Genomic DNA, 20078 nt, shown 5'->3' with positions numbered 1-20078 from the left:
TGGTGGTTCCGATAAATAAATAAATACAGCTATGTCATTGTTAAGTTTGTGTTTGTTATATTAGAGCGACATATGGTGCCCCTCCATATTCAACGTGCAAACCGCCATTAAAATAAATATCTCCTGACTCTACCTATCTTATATGTACTAAGAAATATGTTATTTTGTATTCAAGTCCAATAATTTATTTTCAAAAGCAGCTGGTATATATCCTCGAACAAGAAATGCCAAAGATTGGTTCTGCTCTATAAACCACGAACAAAACTATACGAAAACACGGAAACAATGAAACTGTTCATGAACAAGACATTCGTAGATAATGTCGAAATATCGAGCTCCACCATATAAAAATAAAAAAACATGGTAAATATCCCGTTTCAAATACTTATAGCAATTTTTGATGCTATTAACGACCAGAGAATCACTTGCCATTGCCCAGAGGCTTTCTTATTGGCTCATATTTGATACCATCATAACCGATTTATTTTCTTCATAACAAGTTCCAAATATTTAATCTTATTACATAAAAAATAAAAAAAGGGATATCGAAAAAAAATAATTGTTTTTAAATTTTTCCTTAATTTATTATTATTCATACATATTTATTAAAGTTTTATTTTTAGTTATCCTATTAATCTTTGTTGAACTTTTGATAAAAAATTATAAAAAAATAACTAAAATATTTTATATTATAAAAAAGTCAGACCACCAAGCGTCACAGAAGTCAATGTTAATAGTAAGGGAATGGTGGAACAGGCACTCTGTAGTATTTTTCATAAATTTCGTCCCAGAAGAGAGCACGATCTTGCATAAAATGCTTTTTCAATGTTAGGTCTCTATCTATGAACATGAAGGGAGTTCTGTTCTGGCCTACAGGAGGCCATGGTATGTGTGAAGAACCTTCTGGAACAGGTTTCCTGCAACAGAATATGACTGTTAATAGAATTTTACTGACATTATACATAAAAAAAATATGTTTAAGGATACCTTAAAAATAGTCTTAATCGTTTTTATGGCCTAGTTTGCCGGAGCATATGAGCCACCTGATGATAAGTGGTCACCACCACCCATAGACAATGGCGCTGTAAGAAATATTAACCATTCCTTACATCGCCAATGCGCCACCAACCTTGAGAACTATGATGTTATCTGCCTTGTGCCTCTAGTTACACTGGCTCACTCACTCTTCAAACCGGAATACAACAATACTGAGTACTGTTGAATTGATACCTTACCGTACCGTATTAATGTAATAATGAATAATTTTATCTTTCTGAAAATGACCATCTAGTATAGTCAATACAAAAACTTTTATATTTTCTAGTATTAATAAAGAATTGCCGCAAATTAATTAAGGGATTACTAATATTCCTATTTACCCCTCACAAGTGGGGATGACGATAACCAAAGGGGTCAGGATCGATCCTGCGACTTTTTACATCGCTAGGCGGCCAGTAAACCATTGCGCTTTTGACGCTTGAAGCCTTATTGAATTTTACCCTAGTTGCTGTGTATTCTTCCAGTTTGTTATAAAACCAATTAGTTAAATATGTCAATACTTAATTATTATGGCTCACTTGTTAATTTAATAAAAACAATTTCTTACCCAGTCGTAATAAAATTAAGCCACAAGTCTCTTACAAGCACTTTCACTTTTTTGTATGCGTCTGACAGCAAGTGTTCATCCTTTAAATCCATGACTGCATTAGTTTGCGCAACATGCGTCGCACCGCGTGTTTGTGTGTGTATAATATAATCGCTATTCTCATCAGCATATGCATATTCATACAAGTATATTTGATTATTTCCAGCTTCGACTTGTAATTTAACAGCTTTTGCCGTTCCATACGCAAATATCGCGTCGGTAAAATATTGTACATACTGTAAAACATTTCGTTCGCTTACTGGTTCATCGCCGAAATAGAAATGCTTAATTTTTTGTACAACGTATTCCTTTTCTTCTTCTCTTTCAAAATCCAAATCTTCCGGAAGGAAATCCGCAAAGTTATCATTCATCATAGTCTTCCACTTGTCGAAATTCGATAAACGAAACATACCTTCCTTTTCAGTCACCCCATAAAGCATCGGTACCTTAGGATAGTTACCACTTTTTAATATATTTGCTGGATAATCGTCGAGGAACATTTCCTGACCAAAATAACGTTCGATACATGGAGCAAATACTGTGGCAGAATTAGGTTGATTTCCTACGTCTACAGAGTATAGCGTTTCAAATGGAATACTTTTATAAAAATCTTCTAAAGCAGTTATATTATGAACGTCATGAAAGTTTAGCTCTTTTGCAATCATCTTGGCATTAGCAATTGGATCGACCTGTACACTAAACGAGGCGGTGCTAGAACCACTTTCTGGGATTACTTTATGAAATAATCCTCTCGCAAGTTTAGAGATCATGACAAGATCGACAGCTGAAGATCCCGCACTCCATCCATTCAATGTAACATCATCTGGATTACCACCGAAACTTGCAATATTCCTATGTACCCATCGTAACAATGCAATTTGGTCTTTCATACCAGCATTACCGGGTACATCTTCGGTTCCAAGACAAAGTAATCCGTGAGCACCGATGCGAAAGTTAAAATTAACTATAATAATTTTCTTACTATTTAATAGATTTATTGCTGTCCTTATATTACCATAACCATATTGATATGACCCGCCGTGGAAATAAACAACGACCGGCAAGTTCGTTTCTTCAGTATCAGGTACATAAATGTTCGTAATGAGACAATCTTCTTGAGGATTCAAAACGACGTCTACAGTATCACGATCCCGAATCCTTTGTGGACAAATTACGTACTTCTGAATTGCTTCGAATGGTTCATCCCAAGACGGAGGCGGAAGTGGTGGCTGTAAATATCATTACATCATTAAAATATTAACGTAGAATCATATTACACGATATTAGTTGTTATTAGTATTTTGATTGGATAAATTAGTTTTATATTATATATATTGGACAACATCACATACATTACTCTGATCCCAATGTAAGTAGCTAAAGCGCTTGTGTTATGGAAATCAGAAGTAACGATGGTACCACAAACACCCAGACCCAAGACAACATAGAAAACTAATGAACTTTTTCTACATCGACTTGGCCGGGAATCGAACCCGGGACCTCGGAGTGGCGTACCCATGAAAGCCGGTGTACACACTACTCGACCACGGAGGTCGTCAAACACATTTGATTTTGAAAAGTTAAGGGTTTGTTTGCACTTTCGATTACATAATCTTAACTTAATTAGGAATGAGCTTATTTGCTTTATTCAGATCAGCTGACACGAGGAGTTTGAATAGTTTTTTTATGATATCGGTAGGCGGACGAGCAATTGTGCCACCTGGTTCTAAGTGGTCACCACCACCCATAGACAATGGCGCTGTAAGAAATAATTATATTTCCTTACATCACCAACTTTGGGAACTAAGATGTTATGTCCAATTATATTTCCTTACATCACCAATGCGCCACCAACTTTGGGAACTTAGATATTATGTCCCAAATGATTATTTTACAGTATTAATTTATATGTGTAACTAACACTGAGTTCTTAGCCCAGAGGATCGGAATTGCGATTCAACGGGAACATGCTTCTAGCATTCTTGCCACCATTTCATGCGGTCACCAATTACACAGTAACTATTTTTAATTCATATTTATATTATATTTAAGGACTTAATGTCAATAATTCTTATGTATATAAATAGATGATTTTATGTTCAAATATACATATATTATAAGCGCTGAGTCAGAATGATAATTCTATTGTAAAGAACCGGCAAAAACCTCATTAGTATATTTAATTAAATTAATTTGTCCGTAAATATATTGTATTTGTGATTTAATTAAGACATTTGTCTAAATTCGCAGAATTGAGTAACTTGTAATGTTTTTTTTCCGTTTCCTCTAAGCATTATTTAGACCTTGAACCATTGTAATGTTATAACATCTAAATGAATACTGTAATGTGACAATTTAAAAGTTCTTATGGATATTTGAATTAAGAACATTTTGATTTTTGATTTTGTATCGTCCTTAAGAATTTTTAACCTTTTGAATTTAATAACTGGCAAACAAAATTAAAAAAAAAAATTAGACGTTCACTTACCTTAAACTTATTAGGACCGATCGGTGTCGTAGCGTACGGTATCCCGTAAAATACGAAATGGCCTTCAGGCGCTCTGTATCCCTTGACGGGGCCTTGATCTGTACTAACTATACGCCATGATTGATCCGCTGCGGCTAACACTGCGCACGCGCACACCACAAGTCCTTGCAGCCACATCTCTAAAAGAAATGAATGAAATAATTACATTTATACCAATATCAGAATCTGATAAAGTCATAGTAATTACTCATCGTTGCTCATTTAATTTCTGATCGCTTTATATGCTATCTCTGCAATATATCTAGATATACATAATAAAAATACCACACACTGATTAATCGAGAAATCTCAGAAAATATAACCTACAAACTTGAAATTTAGCAGGTAGATAGATAGATCATATATATTAGGCAGGTAGATAGATCCTTATAGGATATAGGATTTTATGAAACTGTGCTTTTACTCTCTTACTGGGGTAAGTTGTGTTATATATATTTCGCGCGGGTAAAGCCGCAGGTTCAGCTATAGTAGATAATATAATTATCATCGCGTTCGATTAAATCTCTTAATAATAACGTATGGGCGGAAATTGCAATGGATTTTAATGACATTTTCATTTCTGAATAAATTTTAAGAAGTAAATTATATGTATGCGTTAGAATATAGTATCTTAATTTTAGAATATATTACATAATATTATGGCAACTATGAATGATATTTAAGAACACAATCGGATGGTAGATATTCTGGCATAGAGTCCACAGTTTTCCGTGCTTTCCAAGTCAAACAGGATATATTGTCAACTGCGTAAATGAAACCTACTAATGATTTTATAACATAAAAACTTAATAACTTTCAGTCGCCCAACTTGGAATTGGAATACCTTGAGAGTAATTAGCATATAAGGACATTTACCTTATACGCTAGTAACTCTAGACCGATGAAGGTGTTAACTATCCGCAAAGTTTCCTCTGCCGAATCTTTTCAGATAAAAGTATTTTAATTTCCGAACCGAAGTACTTATTTATTTTTATTTATTTATTTAAATACTTTATTGTACACCACAAATTAAACAGATTAGCCTTATAGTAAGTGTATACAAAGAAAATATGGTACAACCGGCGGTCTTATCGCTTTAAAGCGATTTCTTCCAGACAACCGAGGTGATATGGAGTAGCCAACAGAGAGATGGTAGGTGGTGTAAAATAGACTACATACATAGATACAAATAATATAATACATACATAAACTACTACATACATATAGCTAGGTACATAAATACATTTATACATACATATATACATAAAGTCATACATAAATACATACAAATATACAGATATATACAAATAACAAATAGTATCTAGTCGCCATTCAGTATGAGAGTGTGAGGTAATAATTAGTAACTTTAGTTTTAAACAATGTTAAAGAGGTTGCAGATTTGATATTAAGCGGGAGGGCATTCCACAATCGAGTAGCCTCAGCCGTAAAAGATTTTTTGAAAAAAAAATCTTTTCTGCACAGGTGGATTTAAAAATAAATTTTCAGATGAACTTATTATTTTTACGACGAATAAGTAATTATAAAACTAGTTAAATTTGACAATTAAATACCTTAATATATATATCCACGACGACCAACACAACTGAACTAAAAACTCTCAAGTATTACAATATTTTCCAACGTGTACTATTATTATACAAATAAAATTTAACCACAGGCAAATCCATCTAGATAAACATCAATACACTTGAAGACGACACTTCACTTTTTAGATTCTATCATAACAGCTGTCTCATAACTTCGTTACACAACACAATCCGACGTGACGTTTTAAATATCGATAAATTATAAATAAAACCCACTTTGACTTTGATGAGGAACGGGGTGAATAAATTGTTATCTAACATTTGGGTAAATTCGTATGTTTACACACGATCACGTTCGGACGTGTTGTGTTTATTCGGCAGTAGAGTTTTACCCAGTCATCATTTACTCGTTTTGTTGTTTTACCAATTTATTTGTTGGTAGTGTTTTATGCAAACCTATCTGGACGGTGTACCGCCAACCAGTAGTACTTGGCACTGTTGTATTACTGTTTAGAGTTTAGTCACTAACGCGCTAAGAATAATTGGCCAGAAAAATCGAACCACCGGAACACATTTGATAGTCAACTTATGACACAGAAGTGGTTGATCTTGGCAATGTCCACGTACGACGGTGACCGCTTACCATCAGTTAGCACATTTTGTGAACAGATATAACATATCAATGAACATATACTCGATAATTATAATGTCATTGTTATATAATACGAGTTATAAAAATAAATAAATAAGGATGGAAATCCGTGGAATAAGAAATTATATGTACATATATAGCTGGTGTTATCATCATCAGCATCCATCCATCTTTGCTTTTTCAAGATCAAATTCCATGATCAATGTGACCGGATCGATATACCTATCTTCCAAAACATGCTACGCAAAACAGATTGTACGATTGATACGTCAGTCGAAAACATGTTTTTTAAATGATAATGCTATAATGAATTAGCGCGGCATGTCGCGTGGGAACTGCCTCGTGTCGCCGCGTTTGGTATAAGTTTTTATGTAGTTTTAGTAGTTTTATGCACGTTCTAGTGTCAAAAACGCGCTTAAAAATCGAGCGCTGATTTGCATTGTGTGAACTGTCGTATAAATGGATTATAGCTCTTATTCTGTTTACGCAATACAAATATATCACTTGATACGTTGCTGTCAATAATATTCAGATAAGTGATAACACACGCTGCGTGTTATCAATGTAATTTTATAAACAAAACGATTTTTTAAGTATATAATTTATTCACATAAGAATTCTTTATATAATTATTGTATGCTTCTGGATCGATGACACACATGCATATCTGGACCAAACGTAAACAGACGAATCGCAAAAGTCAGATCGATGTACCAGGTGATAGGTCGCAAATCGAACCTGTCACATGAAAGCAGGATAACTTTTTACAAGACCATCCTTAACCCAATCTTGGAGCCATTGAGAACCATTCTAGATATACTCTAGAACCTAAAAATCACTACCTTCAAACAAGAGATCGCTAGAAATGGCATCCAAACTGAAAGGCACAGGAAGTTAACACATGCCCTTTTCTTGAAAAATTAGCGTGAGATTTGGTAGCATAAATATATATCCCGTAATCTCGCAATATTGTTAACTGCGAAACAGTGATTTAAGTTATAATAAAACATAAAATTTTGATAGGCTTTCGGCCTGACTGATTAACTGACCTAGGCTCTAACCTATTTATTTCGCGCTAAAAAAACGTTTCCCCTACGTAAAGTGGGGGGATATATGGGACTCGCCGGTTCCCAGGGCGCATACACCAAAATACCCACTTGAAAATCCGGGGGTCCCTTTGACGGGCGCCACGGGATCGCTTTTGCTACCGTGACGCCCTGACGGTCGGTCCGCCTAAGCGGGCCTCCAATTCCTAGGGGAGATTCTCGGGGTGCTGAGAACCTCTCTAGACCCTACGGCACCATTAAGGCGGGGGGAAAAGGTGCACGTAGCGCTTTTTTCTTCTCTCCGGAACCTACGTTCTAACATAGCTTTTACTGAAATTGACTTCGATAGGTTATAACCGACGGGAAAATATTGCAAAAAATTACAACTAATATCTTACGGTTCACAATCTTTCGATGGCTTACAATCTCACGAGATAATATGCTCTATCAGTGTGTAGCAAAAACTGTAGTCGTTCCCAAGCTACGAAAAAAGGTAATATAATTATTGGTATTTGTAAATCAAAACAAAAAGTAGCTCCATGTATGAAGATAACGACGATAATTGTAATAAAAAACAAAATTGTTTCATGTTATGTTATCAGTGGTCAAAGTAAATTCGGATATGCAAGCGGTGTCTACCAGTATCGAAATTAATCATATCTCTTTTCATTTCTATTTTATCGCGTGCATTCTTGATATCATTTTTATTATGCAACTTCAGATGAATCAGTTCCTATTATAAATTATTTGTTAATACTAGGAACCTATTAATACTAGGAACAAGAATAAACTTGTTACTCCAAGGGTTAGTAACTCTTTTTTGGGACAATTTATACGTTTTTACAACAGGATCCCAGAAAACGTTCAAAATTATTCAATTATAAAATTCAAAAGAATCGTTAAAGAGCGTTTGTGTGCTAAATGATATTACAACACTAATGACTTTTTAGTTGACTGCACACCTTGGGAATGAAATGATTGCCTCCAGGCTGTTTCAAATAACTGAAATATAATTATTGTTGTACATGTAACATGGAAAAGAAAACATCCCGCTGAGTTTCTTTCGCCTGTTCTTCTCAGGTCCGAGGTGCTAAATTCCGAACCGATGGTAGACTTTTGACTATCAATAAGCAAGTGTAAACACTTCTATATCGAATAAAGATGTTTGACTTTGACTTGACCTTGACAATATTTGTTAGTACATAATTAGCAAGAGTAGTACTTCTCGTATTATTGCATGTTTTATTATTGTAAAGCTCGTACATATATTGTTTGATTATTTTTTACATTAATCCGTTATAACGATTATATGTTTATCTTAATTCCCTCTACACTTGTTGATCATTGTCACAATAAGTCCAAAATAATTAACTAGTATTAAATAGTATGTATACTGTAGAAACAAAGGGATTTCTTAGACTATTTTTAAAAAACATATTAATAATACAGGTTCCTATTGCGATGCATTCGTTCATCACCTTCTTTTAGCGCAATTTTTATCAAAACACGTAAACGATAAAAATATCCTATCTCATAATCAAATACTCGACTGATAAATATATTCGAAATCATTGATAGGTTGAGCTAAATAGAATATATTAAAAATTTATTTAAAATCATTCTTCGGGAGATAGCGACCTTGCTCTGTCTCTTTTTTCGAAGATGTATCATTAAATATAATTTTATCTTATTTTGTCCTATACATAACAAATAAATGTAACCACAAACACAATTCTTTTTATCATTTATTGAATGATGTGTTTGTTATACTAAAAGTGCTTAATGCAAAAAGTTTATTGAAACTTAAAACAATATTATTAAGTTATTAAGCTGATCTCGATATAAAAAAATTTAAATAAAGAATAAGAAAACAAATATTTTAGTTACTCGTGAAGTAAAAGATGATTTTTCGAATATTAGTAATAGTACTGAGCGTCGTTATTGTAACAGGAGAGCCGCAGTCACGTCTCGTCATTACAGCCCAAGGACCTGTGAGGGGTTATAAACAACCCGGTGATGACGTTTATGTATTTCATGAGATACCTTACGCCACAGCACCGACTGGACCACATAAATTCAAAGTGAGTGAAACTAGACAAATAATAATTAATTTTGGAAGTGCTTTTAAGCCCTTTCTATCATTCCTTCATTATGTTATGGAAAAATAAAACGTTAAATTTATTAATCTTCAGGCCCCTCTTCCTCCACCAACTTGGTCAGAACCATTCGAAGCAGTTCAAAACAGCATTATATGTCCACAAGTGCCTCAAGAACGACATACTCAAGGCAAAGAAATAAAAGTGCAAGAAGACTGTCTCATTACTAACGTTTATGTGCCCGATACAGAAGCTAAAAATCTTCCTGTGCTAATTTATGTTCATGGAGGAGCATTTCAATATGGATTTGGCTCAGTTAAAACACCAATTAACTTGGTAAAAACAAAAAAAATAATAGCAGTCAACTTTAATTATCGCCTTGGTCTTCACGGTTTCCTTTGCCTGGGGACAGAAGATGTACCAGGCAATGCTGGGTTGAAAGATCAAGTAGCATTACTACGTTGGGTTCAAAAGAATATTGCTTCTTTTGGAGGAAATCCAAATGACGTTACAATAGCTGGATGGAGCGCTGGGGCTTCATCTATAGATTTATTGGTACTTTCACCAATCACTAGAGGTTTGTTTCATAAAGTCATACCTGAAAGTTCAGCTGGTATATCAGCAATAACTTTACAAATTGATCCATTGGAAAACGCAAAATTTGTAGCAAATCAATTCTCCTTCGATCACGGTAACGATATTAATGCTTTAGAAGCATTTTACAAGAATATGTCTTACTCGAATTTAATTAACGTGGATGTATTAAGTACGCCGAATGCTGCTACTCTAATCTCACCATGTATCGAACGAGATGTGGGTGATGAAATATTCTTGGGCGAAAATGCATTAGATATTTTGAAAAGAGGAGACTTCCCAAAACTACCAACTTTGTATGGTTGTACTGACCGAGAAGGTAAATATCGAATAGATAATTTCGAGACGTGGAAAGATATGATGAACGAAAATTTTTCTATTTTTCTTCCACAAGATTTAGAGTTTACAAACGATGAGCAGAAAGAAGAAGTAGCACAAGAAGTCAAACAATTTTATTTTGGCAATCAGTCTATAAGTGAAGAAAACATTTTAAGCTACGTCGATTATTTCACGGATACTATGTTTTCATATGGAATAGCAAGAGCTATTAAAATGCAGGCTGAAGCTGGCAACGATAAAATTTATTTGTATTATTATAGCTTTGTTGACGATGATGAAGATTATATTCCGCACACAAATACTCGTGGCGCCCGACATTGCGCTCAGAATTATGCAGTACTAGACCGTTCACCCGACGAGAAAAACATATCGGAAGAAAACAAAAAAATGAAGAATATCATAAGAGATTTATGGTTAAACTTCATCACAACAGGGTGAGTTTTATTAAACAATTTGCCAAACTTTATCCAATGAAATCGTAATTTTATATCTAAGAATAATTTATAAATACCCAAAGATTATTCTTATCAGATTTTGCCTTCATTGTATTATGTACTAAAACATTCAACAAAATGCTCCGTACCTGTGGTTTAGTAACATTGCAGTAAGGTAATATAAAAAAAAATCGCATTTATAAATATAGATTTGTCGTTATTTTGTTATCTTATTCATGACTATTTTTAGCATTTCTTAAAATGTGTTAAGAGTAAGATTAATTGCTTGAAAGAAATATAATACGATCACTTGATATGAGGATTATGGGCAAGCCTCTGATTATGTACCAGTCATTGCTTATTCTATTGCTAAACAGCAACACACACACTCATACTATTGTGTCCACAATTGAAGCGTGAGTGTGTCATAAGGGACATTGATTTTTAGTCCTTAAGGTCGTTGGCGCATTTAAGCAATTTCTCGCAGCTTCAACACATAGATGAATGTGGTTTTTTACTATCACGTGGCCTACCAATCTATGATACAAATTTAAAAAAAAAAACAGCCATCGTTATGAGATTATCTATTTTCAGGGAACCTGTAACAAAAGATTCTCCTTATCCAGAATGGCCTCCTACGGATGAGAATCGATCACCTTATATGTCGCTAAATATCACTCCTGAACTGCATACATCGTTCCTTCATCAGCGTGTTATCTTATGGGACAATATTTACGACAAATATTATAAGCCACCAGTGCCGCCGCATTAGTTCTGTCGGTTATTTTATTTATTTAATAAGATATTAAAAAGGTTTTTATGTATAATAGTAGTTTTTAAATATCCGAAGTTGCCTTTGTACTATATACTGTTGAAATAATATCTTGTTCGCAATATACTCTCAAGTCACTCTGCTTTCTCAGAATTTCCTCAGCTCTTAGAATATTAATTATCGATGATAATTATTGTATATATGGAATAAGCTATTCTTGCAGGATCACAAAATATTGTCGATATTTAAATAGGAAAACTTTATCAATAAAAAAAGGGAATAAAAACAAAATGAAAACTAGAAACTTGATTTCATAATACGAAATTTTATATAATAATATTTTATATGTATTTGATTTCATACTTCTGCCCTTATCCTATTAATTTATTTGGGGTCGGTGCAGCATGTTTTCTTCCATATTTCTCTGTCAGACGTGGGAGATGTCCCAAGTAACATTCTCTCATATCGTCTTTCACAAAATCCATCTATCGTTTCTTTGGTCGTCCTCTTCCTCTATATCCATCCACATCCATTTATTTATTATAATACATATATTGACATAGCCCGTCACAACTACCAAGGGTACCATTGAATTGGAACCCACCCTGGAAGATAAATGGTATACCTCTTTGGGACACCATTTCGATAGTTGTTGTTAAAAAAAATATCTTTATTGTAATTACAATAATAATAATAATAATATTTAGATTTTTTAAGAATGAGTAATGTTTTTTGTCTACTTTTTGATTGTATAATAATCATGTCATAAATAAACTTTAACTTATAATAAAAATATAAATAATAATATAAAAATAATGGTCCAATTTCGAACGACGAAGTCATTATTTTGTATTAGTAAAATGGGATCAAGTCAGTGCACCAACAAGCAAGATAGGCTTTTAATCCAATTATTGATGATTACATGCGTACTTATGGAATGGCTTACAAACTCAATTATGATATAGTATTTGGTGGTAGAACTCTGTGCAAGCGCATCCGTAGGTAACCTCTCATCATAAATTTCATCACCAAACAAATGGCGTATGAACTAGGGTAACAACAGGCACAAGGGACAAAACATTTTAGTTCCCAAAATTGGTACATTGGGATATGAGATATGACCCACTGAGTTTCTTTCGCCGGTTCTTCTCAGGTCAGGGTGTTTCCTTTTCCAAACTAGTGGTAGTGTTTAATTTGACCATTAATAAGTAAACGTAATACTTCTATATTGAATAAAGGAATTTGAGTTTGAGTTTGATCAACATTTATTACAGTTCGTAGTCTACGGACAGCGTTGACCACAAAACCACAAAACAACAGCGGTATATTTAACAGTCCATCCATATAAATGAATGAAAATGTTTTTCTTTTGTATAATTCAATATATTAGTAGCTTATCTGTGTGTGTTCGACAGGAACAATAAATTATTCACCACCCAGTGACAGAAACGATTAATAAATACAAATTACATTCTCACGATAGAAACATCTTAAATATGTTTAATATACACGTTGCAAGGATGTAATATCGGGCAATAGTTAAGGTGAAATATTTACTTTGGTGATCGGAATTCAACTGAAGAATCCCGGGATGAACTTTGGAATCTTTCCAAGCTCCGTGTGCGAAAAATATGGATTTAAATTGTGCAAAAAGCTGTTTAGGGTATTTTGGTGTATATTTATACTTGGCTGAGAAATTACTAAATGATAAGCTGAGATAGTTCTGCGTTAGAACCCATGAATTTTAACTTAAGATAAGAGACTTAACTTAAGTTAATTTAACTTAAAAATTAACTCACTTGACGTCATCTCACTTAACTTAACTTAAGATAAGATAAGAGATAACTTAAGATCGGAAATTCAAACCTGTTCAAGCTACCGGTTCCAAAACTGAACTGGCCTGACAAAGTTTTCATATGCTTAATATTTGTTAATTCAATTCCTGCTCGTGACCGGTATTGGACTGCATCTGAGCATCGTCTTCGTGATAGAAGCTTATCCTGAAGACCCTAGCGAGACATAGAGTTTGCCATTAACTTGACTATAATTATTAATAATTTATAGTATTAATGTTTGAATTTAACCGGATTATCGCAAAACTTAATGCGTAATATACAGTATAAGGATATACGTAGACGGGTATAATAGTATATTATATTTTAAGAGGTATTACCATTACAAGAGCATACATTCAATTAAAGTTTATTAATTTATATTATATGGCGATAGAACATAATAGTCCACACATGTGATTTTAAATTAAGCGCGTCAAAATATCAAATCCTCTAAACCTACCTCTACTTAATGGTATTATTTCTTGATAAGAAATTATTTGATGGTTATTCTACCACGTTTTCATCTAAAAATCGATTATAAATAAATAAAGCATATTAATCCCAGTGGCGTTTAACCAGATTTCCATAAAACATACATTCAGATTTTATAAATAATTTAATTCATTAACGTTTTATCGTTCCGTATATTTTCAGTTCTAATTCTTGAACCTTATTTGAGAAATTTACAAAGGCACAAAAACCTTTGATTACAATCAAATCAAAAATGAATGAGACGATCGGAAGTAGACGTAGCATATTCCTAGTAATTTGTCTGATAATCTCTCTAACAAATAAGGTTTATCGCATGGACTGCTTCATTTTGCCGTGAAATTGATAAAAGTGGTTTTTTGAAAAAGTATGATATTTGACGAGATAATCCATATATGTTTGTCTATTGGAATAATCAACACATTTTTCGTTATCTGCACTTAGATACGTGACTGTAAACATGAACGTGCATGTGACAAAAAACACAGACACAAATAATGTAAAGAGTTAAGTAACAATTTGTATATAGCCCAGTGCTGGGCTAAGGTCTAAGGGCTAAGGTTTTTGAGGAGAAGTTTTGGAGTGAATTCTGCCAAGATTTTCTAAAGCATGTTGGTGGATACCCCTGTGCAGATATTCTACACACATTAAGCATGAGATATAAATTTGTTGTTTGTTTGAGCCGAGATGGCTCAGTAGTTAGAACGCGTGCATCTTAACCGATGATTTCGGGTTCAAACCCAGGCAAGCACCACTGAATTTTCATGTGCTCAATTTGTGTTTATAATTCATCTCGTGCTCAGAGTTGAAGTAAATCATCGTGAGGAAACCTGCATGTATCTAATTTCAACGAAATTCTGCCACATGTGTATCCACCAAACCGCATTGGAGCAGCGCGGTGGAATATTATTCAAAACTTCTTTCCTCCTTCTTTCAGAGGAGGCCTTAGCCCAGCAGTGGAAATTTACAGGCCGTTACTGTAATGTAATGTAAATAAATTCGTTTAACCAGATTATTAGCTCAGTTCTGTGCTTAGTTAGTTACTTATTACCGAAACTTGTTCCCGGATTTCGATTAAATGATTCAGCGGATGATCATTGTAACGATAAATTAACCGATTTGCTGAATTAGTCGCATCGTAAATTATTATCAAAGGAAATATAATTATCTGGAAGAGTCCAATCAATGTAATGTAACTTCTCAACGGGAAATATTTAACTTTAAATGAAAACACAAACTTTTTTATTGGCAAGACCCGTGCTTTGAACTCACGAGCTAGATCTGTTTTCAAAGATACTCACAAGATCGACGAGGAATTTAAAACAAAAGACAGTGTCACCCACTATTGTTAAACTACACTGAAAATTTTAGTGCACCGAACAAAGATGTAGTTCGTTAAATTTAACAGTATATTCATAGTGAAATATAAGCAGTAACGTCAAAGTGATAAATTTAATATACATAAGGTTACATTTAAAACATGCTGCCTAATTTTACGTGACGTTTAAAGCCTAGAAGGTGTGTGTTATTGTTTTTATTTTTATGATTATTTAGCATCTTTGATTAACTTTTTTTTTCAAAAGAGTTACATATGTAACTATGCAAGGCCCTGGGCCAACTGACAATGTGGCGTGTATTTAAAATTACAGCTTTTTATAAAAGTAGTATGAATCTAAACTGGCATGGGATATAACTCCTGTGGATGATAGAACTATGGGCACCATTCTGGTGTACTTAACTTTCCATTTTGTTTCTTATTATTATTTCACAAAGTCCATAACAATAGAATATAAATACTATTCATTGTACAACACATAATAAAAAAAACAGTTATAACTGAAGCCGAGAAAGATACAAAGGCTTTCTTATCACTAAAAAGCGAAATCTTCCAGACAATTACTTATATATTTTTTTATATGTATGTCAGTCTCATTTAACCTATTATAGTATTATATAATTATACTTAATCTGTTAGCCGTAAGTTTGTGATATAAAGCTACAATTTTAATCTCTCAGTCAAACCAGTCAACTAGTTTTTAGGACTGTGTGATAACAACATACCGGAAATATTAAAGATGAAATAAATAAATTAATAAAAAAGGCATATTAACCTAGAATTACATATTTGCATACACAGTAAACACTGGACATTTGTTGTGACGGAGTTTCATCGTTTATAAAAGTGTGACGAGGTGCTTACTTTAGAAAATAACTAACTATTTAGTGTTAACATATTTTTTATTGAACTATTTTTATATCGTATATAAATTTTTGATTTCCATTATTTACTCTTATAGACTTCTCTACGAGGCATGGATAAAACTGTTTACGAATAATTTATGTAACGCTAATTGTTAAATTTCTATTAAGCTGATTTTAGATACAATTACTATAGTCAGGAATTATGTGTTCTCCTATAATTGATAGTATATATTTGGTTTAAGTAGATGTAAGGCTTGTGAAACATATAAAACATAAATATATACATACCTATATATTACAATAATAATAATATATTACAATACACACGCAAGCACCATTGAATTTTCATGTGCTTCATTTGTGTTTATAATTCATCTCGTGCTCGGTGGTGAAGGAAAACATCGCGAGCATGTATTTAAATATATATATACCAATAAGTAGTATATGTCTAAGATCTTGCTACAATGGGGCTATTCTGTGACAATAAACTCGAAACCCACCATAGGACAAGAGCGTGAAATGTCAGATTACGATATACGACACTGACTTTAATAAATATAAAATTTATAGGATACACGTATCAAAATGGCGTATCACTGTAAGTTAGTTGTCAATATTAAATGAGAGATTAAATGAGATTCGAAGTGAATTCTTACAGAACCACACTGCAGATACAAATAAATAATAAATACAATGACATATCCAGTGAGTAACGTTTGTGGAAATCTGAAGCTTAAGCAATTTTCGAAGGATGAGTCTCGCGAATTATGTCATGCAAATTTTATCACTGTCAAATCGTCCAGATATTGATGATTTTTTAATGAGTTTATACATTTTGTAACATTTCCCGCCTCTTAATATAATGCCACGTGTTTTTTTTTGCGCATGTCTGTCTGACTGTAAACCTTGACTGCTTAACCAATTTGCCGACGAAAATGTAGAGCCTAGATCTTAATTAGAATAGTAGCATTGTCACTAATATTCCAATTGTTCCCTTCATTTAAACTTTAACCTTGTGTAAGTGTGGGGACGACAATAGCCCAAGAGGTCAGGATCAATCCTGAGACTTTTTGCATCGCTGGGTGGCGCTTAAATCATTGCGCTATGGACACTATAATTCGCCCCTAGAGGATAAATAAACTTTTGACTCTATTTTTTATTCACTGCTTATTTTAAAAGGTTATCTTTCCGTCAATTTGTTGCAGTTTAATTTCTCAATCATAATCCCCTAGAAGTCCAATAAAGGGGTAAGGTTTCAATACAAGATGTGCCCAAGTTTTGAGGGGAAAACTTTAACGCCAAATGATTTTTATTCACCCTAATACCAAACAGTCCTTAGCGCTATCAAAAAGAAACTAAGTACTTTTATTAAATAACATAGGTGTGTCGATAAGATACAATATTTTTGATGATATGAGTTAGTTTATTTCAACTGTAACATAAAATTGACGATAGAATAGAATATCTGATGAGTTGGTACGAGTAGGTACCTGTTGACACGAATATGAAATCCGCCATTTTATACCGCCGTTCATCTTACCCATCTAATAAAAACACGTACCCAATGGGATATCCCACCGGAAACATTATAAAGAAACCAATCGAATTTCTCATAAATATTTATTTGGACATCTGCGTTGCTTATTGATCAATTACCATATTTGAAATATCAAAACGACGAACTTCTCTACATAACTTAAAGCCCAAAACTATTCTTGACTCAATGAATTTTCCCAAACACAAACTAAACTGAACTTATTCGCAGAACCATAATAATAAATTAAAATATTTCCTATTCTTAATTCATTGTCAGACTCTCTAACTACTCCTCTTGGATATACAAAGGATTTTTTTAAATGTAAAATAGTTAGGCGAAACTCAAATTTGCCACCTGATGTTAAGTGACCCAAAAACATTGGCGCTGTCATAAATATTAAATATTACCTACATCGCCAATGCGCCACCAACCTTGGAAACTAAGATGTTTTGCCCTTTGTGCCTATACTGGCTCACTGGCCCTTCAAACCGGAACACAAAGATACCAAGTATTGATGTTTGGCAGCTGAATACATAAAGAATGGGTCGTACCTATCCAGACGGGCATGCACAAAACCCTACCACCAAATGACAAGGAATAATGAAATATCAAAATAAGTTAAAGGACGTTCGAAAAGTTGGCAGAACATATTTGAATAAATATGTCATTTCTACTAATAAATCGTTCATAGTTCTGTGTTTGGCTAATTTCAACCATCGATACTAATCAAACACTCATACGCAAAACTAAGCAATATAGGTCAAACGTTTTCCAACCACAAATTTAGTTAAAGGGTCTATAGGTAACAGTTGTGCCAACGATAGTGGCAACTCGAATTTAATAGGGATTTCGTTTACCTTGCCAATTCTCTGAACCAAACAGAATGTTCCACATTGATTGCTGGTTTTATTTAAGCTTTCAAGGTAATTTAAAGAAGAAACACGCAATGTATGTTGAATTGTAGTGATGATCTTTAGGAGGGTTGAAGTTGAAGATGTATGGGATTTAAGTTTCCAATATCCAATAGCCCGCAGATAATTCGTTCTATACCGCAAATATGAGGTCGTAAATCTTTATAAGAACATTTCCTCATAGTTAATTGAAATTTTCATAGTAGTTAATATACAATTTTCAGTTCTACAAATTCAATTTAAATTCAAATTCATGTAATAAAGGCATCACATTGCATTATTTATACTGCTACAAATCCAGGTCTAGAAGAGAAATGAACAAGAAGATGACAGAAGGTATGTACTCTTAGGAAGACTGGCTGAAGATAGGACTAATGGAGACACTTGGAAGAGTCCTGTACCAGGGAGACATGACTCAAAGAAATACTCTCTTAATTTTATTTTATAAAACTTATTGTAAATTCTACTATTATTGTCAATGTGAAATTTTTTATTTTTGTTACTGACGCAACAGCTGGAGAGATATAAATGGTATTTGGAATATATCGTGACTTAATACCATATCCTGAGGCTCCCCCTAATATATAATGGAAAAGTAATATAAAATATGCTCCAATCCTGATCCCTAATAAAAGAGGTCTTAGACCAGCAGTGGAACATATACAAGATGTTAGTTTATTACAAAATTCTATTCATATCAGGAATTCTATGTTAAATATAAATTCAACATCGCGATTCTCCGTGGAGCGTTTATGTTTTGAGGATAAGCCCAACTCGATATTCCAATGTTACCATTCTCTAAAGCTGGCGGCTAAAACCATATTGCATACACAAAAATAATCCAAGTAAAGCCAGGCTTAATAACTACGTACGAGTTTTACTAATCTATAGCCTGTACAAAATGGTCTCAGTAAAGTTTATCGTTCTAGAAGAATTTGCATGAAATCAGTGTTGCCAACTCTAAATTTAAATATCCCATTTAATTGAAATACAAAACGTATTATTATTATTATTTAAAAATTTGACGTTTTTGTTTTAAGATTAAACTCGGTGGTATGTCCCTTGTTATTGAGTCAGCTCATTTACTCTTCAAATCAGAACACAACAATACATCGGATTGCTGCTTGACGGTAGAATATTTGATGAGTGGGTCTACGCAGACCAGCTTAACGGAGCCATACCACCAAGTAATGTTCCTCAGTGCTGCAAAAAATATATTTATATCGTAAAATTTTATCTTTAAAAATACCCGTGCGAAGCTGCGGCTAATCGCTAGTTTATTTTAAAGCAAAATATAAACTAAGCCGTTTAAGTCGTAGCGTTATGTTATGAATAATTAAAATTGATGTACATTTTCAAATTTCTTTTTGTAAACCCATTCTTTTCTATCAATTAAAAGCTTCTCGTTTAATTTTGTCTTGATTATGAAATATGCTGACATTGAGAAACGAC

General features: G+C 33.4%; 2 protein-coding genes across 2 annotated transcripts; one reads left to right on the top strand and one right to left on the bottom strand.

Annotated features, from left to right (window-relative positions):
* Window positions 1-614: 614 nt before the first annotated feature.
* Window positions 615-4310, bottom strand: LOC125071736 (venom carboxylesterase-6-like). Its single transcript, XM_047682090.1, has 3 exons — window positions 4134-4310; window positions 1607-2874; window positions 615-917 (listed from the first exon to the last, which is right to left on the bottom strand). The coding sequence occupies exons 1-3, from the start codon at window positions 4308-4310 to the stop codon at window positions 731-733; spliced, it is 1632 nt and encodes a 543-aa protein (XP_047538046.1). The 3' UTR covers window positions 615-730.
* Window positions 4311-9318: 5008 nt separating this feature from the next.
* On the top strand, window positions 9319-11815 carry LOC125072095 (venom carboxylesterase-6-like). The gene is made up of 3 exons (XM_047682607.1): window positions 9319-9498; window positions 9610-10880; window positions 11475-11815. Exons 1-3 carry the CDS (start codon window positions 9319-9321, stop codon window positions 11650-11652), a joined length of 1629 nt encoding a protein of 542 aa, XP_047538563.1. The 3' UTR covers window positions 11653-11815.
* The last annotated feature ends 8263 nt before the right edge of the window (window positions 11816-20078 follow it).

This window comes from Vanessa atalanta, chromosome 20 (genome assembly GCF_905147765.1).
Source record: "Vanessa atalanta chromosome 20, ilVanAtal1.2, whole genome shotgun sequence".
In the NCBI taxonomy this organism is placed as follows: domain Eukaryota; kingdom Metazoa; phylum Arthropoda; class Insecta; order Lepidoptera; family Nymphalidae; genus Vanessa; species Vanessa atalanta.
The sequence above is the reverse complement of the archived record's forward strand: the minus strand, read 5'-3'. Positions and strand labels throughout refer to the sequence as shown.